The following is a 10705-nucleotide window of genomic DNA, read 5'->3' on the forward strand; positions in this document are numbered from 1 at the left end:
AGTACGACAATGTTTTGGTCTCTACTGCTGAGAAATTCTCTAGGCTCACTCTGGTGGGAGCCATTTCCCCTCATCTTGATCCTAAAATAACCAATTGCATATCCTTTAGGGAGTCACTTCTGATTTTAGTGAGAAAGACCAAAATAAAACTAGCTGGAGGGAATATGGTAATGATGAATAACTTCAAACAAACATTCTGAAGGGCACAGTCATTGTCAGTGGCACCAACTGATTTGAATTCCTCTGATAAGGAAAAAAGTGCACCTATTGAGCCAGCTTAGCATGTACTAGCATTATTGCTAATATCAGCCACTCTAGGGTATCATTGACCAGAACAAACCACAAGCATGTTGCTACAAGAACATGGCAAGGCTGGGAATTCCAGTTGGGTAACTCCAAGCCACTCACCATTTGGTCTGACAATTGTTGTCCCTTGCCTAAATATTGAACCACAATTCAAACTCACTTCCAATAAAACTGCGTAGCTTAGTTTTAGACACACCAGGGACAGGTTTGACTGGTTTATTTGTACTCAGGGTCTACAGGCCAATCTCATGACACTGGGGACAGACTGGGCTGGGTTCTTCATTCTGTACACTGCAGCCATCAGCATCAACAGGAACACCAGAAATCCAACAGCTACTCCAATCAAAACAGGAGATCCGGCAGCACCTATGGGGAAGGAGGAAGGGGGTTCAGACATTGGAAAAGATGCTCAGGTGAACTAAACAAGGAACATCACTTACCATTCTCATTAAGCAGCTGCTTAGACTGGCTGTTCTCAACTTCCAGGAGAACTGGACCAGGAGCACTTACCAAGGTCCCCTCATGGAGGAGAGCACTCCTGCGTGTCCCTGTTGGAGAGGGACAGGAGATGGTTAGAATCCATGTTGACACTACAGCCAGGATGCTGTGTCCTTGGTAATTGGAAATAGGGGATGTTCAGATCAGGAATGGAGTGGATCTCAGATTTAGAACACCAAGCAACTCACTTGGACCACATCTGGGTGTACAGTCATCCTGAGCAGAGGGAGAGCAAACCTCAGCACTGCAGTGCAAGTAAACCTAGAAAGGAGGAGAGATATTAGGGGAGTTTTCTGGCGATCAATACGTTGCAGTAGAGACACAGCAAAAGGATTTCATGAGCTTGGCCTCATTCCTTCCATTTGGTTACCTGTCCAGAGAGGGGCTGCTCAGACACTCCATCCAAGAAAACAAACGTCTTCACTTCAAACCGCTTGTGATGGGTTGGGAACTGCAGGCCAGAAGAGACACCTACTGGGTGTAGGAGGGTCAGATAGTCATCACCTTCATAGGGACACCTGAAACAGAAGGTCAGGTGACCAAGAGCTCTAAACCAAACCAGAAATAGATTGCAAATAAAAATCAGGTAGCAAGCAGGAGTTGCCTGGAAGGAGGGTGCCAAGAAGGGGCAGACATATCAAAAGCCATCTTGCACTAGGGTGTAATGGACCTGGTCTAATACTTTCCAAAGTCTCTTCAACAATCCAACCATAATGGAAGAGCTAAAATGGACAGGCCAGTTATCTTTCAGTTCATTGTGTCAGAGCTAAAGTTCAGTCCTTAACTGCAATCCACACTATTGGGATTGGTCGTTTGAGAAAACATCAAACAGCACTGATGATGAAGGCCAACGTGTGATTATGGAGGGAGATTTCTAGAAACTATTTGACAAGGTGTCAGTGACAGCAGGGCGTCAGGGCAACATTAACAAGGTAAATGTTTGGTCAGCTGACCATCAGATTGAAACAGCAGGGCCTTCAGTTAGTGGAGGGAAGAAGTCTTACGATTCTCCAGATCAAATCCTTCAAAGTGGATACTGAAGAGATGTTGCTCAAGAGTCCAAAATAAGGGAGTAACAAGGAGTTTTCTATTGAAGATGGGGCGGGAGGTTCAGTAGCCTGTCAATTTTAAAGTCCTCTTCCAAAGAGGAAATGCCTTGGCAACATTAAGGCACATTCTTAAGGACAAGTCCAGGATCATGAAGGAAGATCAAATAATAATGAGTGGAAATCACAAATGAACCATGATTGGAAGAAAAAGGCACAAGTATTGGCACTATGTACATATATTATACACATTTTACTGTGACACTATACTGTAAGAATGTAGTCTTCAGTCCACACAGTCCAAATCCAGCCTTTCCATTCAGAGTCCTTACCCATCCACCAGGAGACTCCACTGCACCTCATGGTCAGGGGCTGGCACAGGGGTTGCCCAGCAGTCACGCAATCTCAGGACTATCATTGGGTCAGTGCGATCCTTCACACGAACCTCAACAAACACCGACTCCTGAAGGATTCTCTGAATGGGGTAGTCACTGTCCCTGTACCACCAGCTGTAGCTGCCATCTAACAGAAAAATAAAAGGAGAACAAACCAAAACGGTCACTCCCCTGAAGGGATACAATTCCCAGTGCTCCTATTACCAGGGCAGCACTACCTGTTGCTATTCGCAGCTCCAGCCTCAGGATCCCATCTTCAGAAGCAGCTAGTGGTGGAGGGAGGGTGTAAACTGAGACATTGATTTGTAAGCCTGCCTCATGCTCCCCCTTGTACTTGCACTGGATGTGCAGGCTGTGGAGAGACAGAAATAGGTGGTGGAGTTGCAGTCAGTAACATTTCCCTCTCCATACCAACAAATCCCACTGCCCTCACCTGAAGGTGCTGTCCCGGGTTATTGAGCCCATTGGCCCTGTCTGAATCATCCTCTTCCCAAGACATCCGTTTCATACACAAAGCTCCCATTCTCCTCCTGCAAGGGAAGACACTGTTTAATAGGGAGCTGGCCCGTTCAGAGGGACAGAATGCTGGAGCCTCCTATACTCACCCGCTGGGTCGAGCCGCAAGAGGTAATTGGGAAACGGAAGGCTACAAGTTCCGCTGTGATGAGCTTAGGCCTGCACTCAGCTTCATGTCCATCTTTCACGGACAGAGATGACAGGTTGAGGGTAGGAAGGGTCAGGTTCCTGGTGATTGCTACAATGAACTGGCCATCTGCTGTGCACACTGCAGAGAGAATGGGAACGTTCAATTTCCCCATTGTGGAAGTGACCTCCAATTCATTAACAGAGGGATGAAGCCTCAAAACCCTAAAATCATTCATAGCTTTTACAGTTGCACTACTCGGAGCCTGGGTATTTATTTGTAGGTGGTCAGCAATTAAGGCAGATTACCTGTTCTAAAGTGAATACAATATCCTACAAGATACTCTAGAAGCCATATGACTACCCAACAGGGTAGTCGGGGTGGGGGGGGGGGGGGGGGGGGGCAGGGTTCTCTCAAAGAACCCCAAGTGCTTTTTTATCTAAAAAAAAACTCAGTAATGGACCCTAAAAAGGAGGGGGAGAATTAAAAGCTCCAAGAACAATAAATGGTAGGGGAATTCCAAAATTGAAAGTCAAAGCTAAAGCAGACCTGCTCAAAAAAAGTGTTTAGATATAGAGATGTAAATGAAAAGGCAGGTGCTTGAATGTCAGTTATATGGGCACAATGTCCAGACATTACTCTGTCCTGTGCATTAGCATAGGGTAAGCCTGGCCATTAAAGTCATCCAAACAACCAACCTTTCCCATCACCCTCTGCTCCCAAAAAGGATGTGGGGGAATAGAGTCAATAAAATGTGGAGCTTGAAGGCAAAGGCCAGTCAGCATTGGAGGAGCAAGAAAGTTACCATTTCAAGTGTGGACACTTCATCAGGTCTGAGGAAGGAAAGGGAACTTAAAGAGGGGGTGGAATAGTAATGTGTTGGGGACTGTGCTACTTAGTGGAAAGGGTGGATTGGATTGATGAGGAAGATGGACAAGTTGGGTCCAGGCAAGGAGTCAATGTAGCAGAGAAGGAGACAAGAGTTGATGTCAATATAGTTGTGGAAGAGGGACTGTTCCACATGCTATGAAAAGGCAGGCAAAACCAATGGTTTATAGGACAGGGGAGGAGTCAAAGAAAGTTGTTGAGGGAGAGGACCAGTTCCACCAAGAGAGTGAGCAGAGGTGGAGAGGGACTGGTTGGGTCAGTGGGAGGGGAAGAAACTGGGGGCTTTTAGACCCTCCTTAGGGAGGATACAGGTGCATAGAGATGCTGAATGTCCTTTAGAAAGGGAATTGGGGGCCAAGAATTGAAAGTCTTGATGAGGCACAGGAGGTTGGCTAACATGCGCCACTATTTCAGAAATATGGTAAGGAAAAGCCAGGGAACCTAAACCTGTGAGTCTGACATCAGGGGGTGGGGGTCAGCAAGGTGTTGGAGGGAATCCTGAAGGACAGGATTTACATGTATTTGAAGAGGCAAGGACTGATTAGGGATAGTCATCACAGCTTTGTGGGGGGAAAAAAAAAAAAACCATGTCTCACTAACTTGATTGAGTTTTATTGGAAACAAAGAATTGATGAAGGCAGAGCAGTGGACATGATCTATATGGAGTTCAGAGAGGTGTTGACAAGGGTTGTCATGGTAGGCCAGTTAGCAAGGAGAGCTAGTCATTTGGATACAGAACTGGCTTGAAGGTAGAAGACAGAATGATGGTGGTGGAGGGTTGCATTTCAGGCTGGAGGCCTATGACCAGGGGTGTGCCACAAGGACTGTGTTGCATCCATTGCTTTTCATCATTTGTATTAATGAGTTGCATGTGGACATAGGAGGTATTAGTAAATTTGCCCATGACGCCAAAATGGGAGATGTCGTGGACAGCTAAAGTTACCTCAGTACAGCAGGACCTTGATCAGATGGGCCAATGGGCTAAGAGTGACAGATTGAATTGAATGGATATTGAGATGCTGCATTTTGGAAAGGCAAATCAGGGCAGGACATATGCATTTACTGGGAACAAAGATCTTGGAGTGAGGTTCACAGTTCCTTGAAAGTAGAGTCACATGTAGATAGGATAGTGAAGACAGCATTTCATAAGCTTTTCTTTATTGCTCAGAATGGATTATAGGAGTTCAGAGGTCATGTTAACAGAACATCAAAACATACAGCACAGAACAGGCCCTTTGGCCCATGATGTGCTGAGATTTAATTCTAATGTAAAATATAGTAACCACCTACACACCCCCTCACTCACTGCTATCCATGGGCATGTCCAACAGTTGCTCAAGTGTCCCCAGTGACTGCTTCCACCACCACCACCGGTAATACATTCAACTCTAAAAACCTACCTCTGACATCTCCTTTATACCTTCCTCCTAATCTCTTCAAACTATGAAGTCTTGTACCAGTCAATCCTGTCCTGGGCAAGAGTCTCTGGCTATTGACTGTCTATTAGTCATTATTTTGTACACCTCTATCAGGTCTCCTCTCTTCCTCCTCTCCAGAGGGGAAAGTCCTAGCCTTCAATCTTTTCATAAGGCAAGCCCTCCAGTCCAGGCAGCATCCTGGTAGACCTTCTTTGCACCCTCTCCAAAGCCTCTTTTCTATAGTAGGGCAACAAGAACTGGAGACAATATTCCAAGGGGAGCCTCACCAAGGACTTGCAGAGCTGCAGCAAAACCTCATGGCTCTTAAACTCTATCCTGTTAATGAAAGCAAAAACAACCCTATCCACTCGGATAGCAACTTTTAGGATCTATGTTCTTGCACACCCAGATCTGTTCCTCCATACTGCCAAGAATCCTGTCTTCAGCATTCACATTCCACCTTCCAAAATGCATCACTTTGCATTTATCCAGGTTGAAACCCATCTACCATTTCTCAGCCCAGCTCTGCACCCTGTCTATGTCATGCTGCAGCAGCCCTCTATACTATAGATGACACCTCCAACCATTGTGTCATCTGCAAATTTACTAACCTATCCCTCAACCTCATTTATAAAAACCTTGAAAAAGCAGAGGCCCAAGTACAGAGCCCTGCAGGACACCACTCAACACTGACTTCCAGGAAGAATACTTTCCATCGACAACCACTCTCTGCCTTCTGTCAGCCAGCCAATGCTGAATCCAGATAGCCAAATCTCCCTGTAGCCCATACTTCCTGACTTTATGAATGAGCCTACCATGGGAAACCTGATCAAAGGCCTGGCTGATATCATATACACCACATCCACTGCTCGACCTGTGGTGTCACCTCCTCAAAGAACTCAATAAGATTTGAGGCATAACCTGCCCCTCACAAAACCATGCTGACTGCTTTTAATCACACTATGCTTTGCCAAAGTCAAATCCTATCCCTCAATTCTTGCAAAAAAAAAAAAACTTTGCTGACCACAGATGCAAGATTGCTGGCAATTACAGACCAGTCAATGTCCCTATTACCCTTCTTGAAAAAAATAAACATTTGCCTCCTTCCAATCCTCCAGTACGACACCTATGGAGAACGAGGAGGCAAATATCCTCACCAGCAGCATAACAGCCTCCTTTCTCACTTCCTGGAGCAGCCGAGAATAAACGTAGCTATACAGGACATTGGTTAGGCCATTTTGGTCTGTGCGCACAATTCTGGTCTCCCTCTTTTAGGAATGATGTTGCAAAACTTGAAAAAGGGTTCAGAAAAGACTTACAAAGATGGTACCAGGGTTGGAGGATTTGAATTACAGGGAAAGCCGAGTTGGCTGGGGCTGTTTTCCAAAGTCAGAGGCTGAGGGGTGACCTTAAAGGCTTGAAAAACCAGGAGACATGTAGAGGGCAAATAGACAAGGTCTTTTCCCTAGGTTGGGTGGAAAGTACAGATGTAGAAGGCATAGGTTTAGGGTGAGAAGGGAAAGATTTAAAAGGGACCACTTTTTCATGCACAGGGTCATGTACAGATGGAATGAGCTGCCACAGGAAGTGGTGGAGGCTGGTACATTTACAAGGCATCTGCGTGGTATGTGAATTGGAAGGGTTTAGAGGGATATGGGCAAGCAGGACATGATTTGTTTAGGATATCCTAGTCAGTACAGATGAGTTGGACCAAAGGATCTGTTTCTTTGCTTTATGACTGAGAAGGTGGAGGGCATGGGCTGTGTCCCAAATGTAGTTGAGAAGCTCCCTGACCCAAGAGGACGAGAGGAGTTCAGTGGAGCAGGAGCACGCAGAGATAGTGGGTTGACCAGGGCAGTCAGGTTTATGGATTTCAGGTAGGAGATAGTTCCCTTACCCTGCACTGCCCATATGTCAGGTTGAAGACAGTGAATTGAAGATTCTCCTGTTCCTTGGATGCTGCCTGACCTGCTGCGCTTTTCCTGCGGTCCTCACTTTCTCCTCAGCAATGTAGCAGCCAGTACACCGTACTACTGATGCAGCTCCCTTGTCAGCAGGTTTGATGGGGAGGTTGGAGTTGGAGCAATGGGCTGCACGTTTGGATAGTGAGAGGTTGGAGTAAGAGATTCAGGCAATAGATGTTATGACAGCATTTGGAGATTAAGAGGTCGAGGGAGGGTGGGGTGGACAGTGGTGTCCAGATATGTTGTTAGAAGTGGAAGGTGGTCTACAGAGGGAGGTGGAGATAAAAGTTGAGACGTCTGGAGGTTTACAAGATTCGTTGACATGCAGGTGCAGGAGAATGAATGGGAGACGCTTTGCTGAGGTCAGACTGTTCATCCCAGGGGTTGGGGGGGGGGGTGGGGGGGGGGGGGGTGGTGAGGGGGTGTTTGGGAGCTGAGATGGTGAATACCTGATAGGGTTAGGGGCCAGGGTGGTCGGTGTCTAGAGGAGAGTATGAGAGAGTTCAGTGGATTTACTATCTGTAATGTCCAATAGGGCAGAAAGAGCAGTAGTTGAATGCATGGATCCTTCTGAGGATGATAAACAGCAGATGGGGCCCAGGGCCCAGCTCTCTGGTTTTCATAAACATGGAAAGTGTGAGGATTGCATGAGGCTTTGTCCCACCAGTTTGTACATGGCCTTATTTGGACAGTGGAGAGGTCCAGGATGGATCCATCACCAGGGGAGAGGGGGGAGGAGCTGAAATGGCTGGCAACCAGAAGTTAGTGCTCTGATGCTCCATCGACACCAACTCCACAAACCAGTTTGAGTCTGCGCTTTATTTCCTCTAAACTGGGAGCAGATGCAATGGGCCAGGTTGGGAGAGGTGCAGGTGAATCTCTGCCAAATTTAGAATGATTTGCTTGGGAACTTGGATGGAAAGGAAGAGCAGATGTTGCACATCCTGCAGTTGCAAGGAAAGGAGCCAGATGCTTGGGTGAAGGGGCAGCAGGAGCAGGAAAGGTAGTGTGGAGCTGTCAAGGGACTTGCAGAGTCAGTGGTTCCTACAGAAAGGGGTGGGGAAGGAAATATCTATTGGGTGATGGAGTCTGACTGCAGGTGGCAAAAATGGTAGAGGATGATATGTTGCTTTGGAGGTTGATGAGGTGGTATGTGAGGACTAGGGACTATCCTTGAGGGGGGGGGGGGGGGCAGAAAGAAAAGGAGGTTGGAGAACAGAGGTGCAGGAAGGGGAGATGCAGTTGAGGGCATTTTCAGTCATGGGGAACAAGGGTGGCTACAGTTTCTTTCCAACAGGAAAAGATCTGGGACGTTAGATTAGTGTAAAAGCTGGCCCTTCTGCCCAACAAATCCAGAGTGACCCACCCAGACCTATTCCCCTACACCTAACACTATGGGCAATTTAGCATGGCCAATTCAGCTAGCCTGCACATTTTTGGACTGTGGGAGGAAACCTGAGCACCTGGAGGAAACCTGAGCACCTGGAGGAAACCCACACAGACAGGGAGAAGGTGCAAACTCCACACAGTTGCCTGAGGCAGGAATTGAACTCAGATCTCTGGCACTGAGGCAGCACTGTTAGCCATTGTGCCACCCCAAGTGTCCTGGAGTGAAATCCTCATCCTGGGAGCAGATACAGCAGAGTCAGAAATTGAAAGTATGGGAATCATTTTTTGTAGGAACAGGGAGGGAAGAGAGAAAGGCCTTGTGGTCAAGGTAGCTGTGGGAATTGTGGGTTTGAAATGGATGTCAATACTAAGTCAGCCACAGATGAGAAAAGCACAAGCCCATAGCTATTCATTCTACCTCACACCTCATTCCAATGAGGGTGGAATCCGAAAAGTGTGTAGTAATTTATCTCCACCTCCTTTAACTTGAGGATACCAGATACACAGACCAGGTGATTTATCCACACCCCAAGCACTCACTCCACCAGTGAGTATGTAGAAGCTGTCAATCACCTCCCTATGGTGACACCAGCTTTTCCTTGATAAGAGAACTCAGAACACAATCCCAAGCAGCATCATTTCAGCTGTGCAGTTTCTAACTGAAGCCATTAACAGTTACAGCAAATGAGACTCATCTCAACATTACAGGGGCACTGGGAATCTTTGCAATATTATACCAAGCTAAGCCTTTATTCAAACCCCTGATAAAGCTGGCTATTAAACACTGGCTTCTAACAAAAGGAGAGAAACCCAATGAGACCCGGATAACATTATCCATCAAACCAACCAGCCGCTTCACTCGGGATTAGCCCCTACTCGAATAGGGAGGGACAGCATGTTGCTGGGTTATTTCCTCAGGGACAGGACCCTTTACCTCCCTCCCACTGACTCCCCACAAACAGCCCTTCACCATTGCACAAGGAAACACCAACAAGTCCCGGGTTATTTCCTCAGTGCCAGCCTGGGGTGGTCCTCATGCTTCCTTCCCCCCATTCGGGGTGGGCTCCGCTCCGGGAGGAGGCTGGGCTGCTTACCTGGGCTGTCTCTCAGGTTGTAGAAACAGGATTGCCCACTGAGACTCGGGGACTGAAAGCAGCAGCCCTGCTTGATGCACTCAGTGCTGTTGATAGTGGCCAGGCCACACGGCAGCCTCCAGCCCGGCTCCGGAGGACACACAGCAGAGACCAGGAAGGGCCGAGCGGCCCAAAGGTACAGACACCAAACCAACCAATGTCCCATCGCGCTGCCTGAATCTGTGCCCGCCCCTGAGCACCAACCCGCTTTATAGCCGCTAATTAGCTCCTGGCCACGGGTTTCTCGTGTTGAAGAGGCTTTAACTGTCACTGATCCTCATTAAGGATTAGGGCGAGATTCCAGCTACAATTACATCTTCACAACTGACGCTGCGTTCCACTGAGCCCAAGATTGTATTTTGTTCCAGAATCGGTTCTGCGTGGATATAGAAGTAGGAAACAAGAGTCAGAGAATTATGACGGTGCAGAGGAGGACATTCAGCCCATCAGCAGCCCTGTTCTCCAGTACTAACCTGCTGCCTCTCCCCACACACTATTTCCATCCAGATAACCCCCAAAGTCCCTCCTGAATGCCTGAACTGAATCTGCCTCCCCCACGTTTCCAGGCAGTACATTCCCTCCCCTAACTACTGACTGGGTGAAAGAGCCTTTTCCCATTTCACCCGACAACATCAATTTCTCAATTTCTCTCGTCATCCGGCATTCCCTACACCTACCCGCCATTCCTTTCACCCAACAGGAAAATACTGTCTCTGGACTCTCATTATCTCATTTTTGAAGGCTTCCCATTTTCCAACCATCCCTTTACCTGCGAACACCTGCCCCAATCAACTTTTGAAAGTTGTAGCCCAATCCTGTCAACATTTGCCTTCCTCCAATTTAGAACTTCAACTTTTACATCCAGTCTATCCATTTCCATCACTATTTTAAATCTAATAGAATTATGGTCACTGGCCCCAAAGTGCTCCCCCACTGACACCTCAGTCACCTGCCCTGCCTTATTTCCCAAGAGTAGATCAAGTATTCACCTTCTCTAGTAGGTACATTCACATACTGAATCAGAA

General features: G+C 47.2%; 1 protein-coding gene across 1 annotated transcript; it reads right to left on the reverse strand.

Moving 5' to 3' along the window:
- Positions 1–514: 514 nt before the first annotated feature.
- LOC122546389 (zona pellucida sperm-binding protein 4-like) lies at positions 515–9966 on the reverse strand. The gene is made up of 6 exons (XM_087976257.1): positions 9642–9966; positions 2183–2372; positions 1175–1322; positions 993–1065; positions 747–854; positions 515–672 (listed from the first exon to the last, which is right to left on the reverse strand). The coding sequence occupies exons 1-6, from the start codon at positions 9844–9846 to the stop codon at positions 533–535; spliced, it is 864 nt and encodes a 287-aa protein (XP_087832383.1). The 5' UTR covers positions 9847–9966; the 3' UTR covers positions 515–532.
- Positions 9967–10705: the final 739 nt, after the last annotated feature.

This window comes from Chiloscyllium plagiosum, unplaced genomic scaffold, assembly GCF_037043375.1.
Source record: "Chiloscyllium plagiosum isolate Xiang-an unplaced genomic scaffold, Cpla_swu_hap1 HiC_scaffold_28, whole genome shotgun sequence".
Taxonomy (NCBI): Eukaryota; Metazoa; Chordata; class Chondrichthyes; order Orectolobiformes; family Hemiscylliidae; genus Chiloscyllium; species Chiloscyllium plagiosum.

Coding starts and splice junctions, on each gene's coding strand:
- LOC122546389 (XM_087976257.1), bottom strand. CDS start 9,846: ATGGGACATTGGTTGGTTTGGTGTCTGTACCTTTGGGCCGCTCGGCCC. Junction 1,323..2,182: donor TGGAGTCTCCTGGTGGATGG/GTAAGGACTCTG, acceptor CTTCTGTTTCAG/GTGTCCCTATGAAGGTGATG. Junction 855..992: donor TACACCCAGATGTGGTCCAA/GTGAGTTGCTTG, acceptor CCTCTCCAACAG/GGACACGCAGGAGTGCTCTC.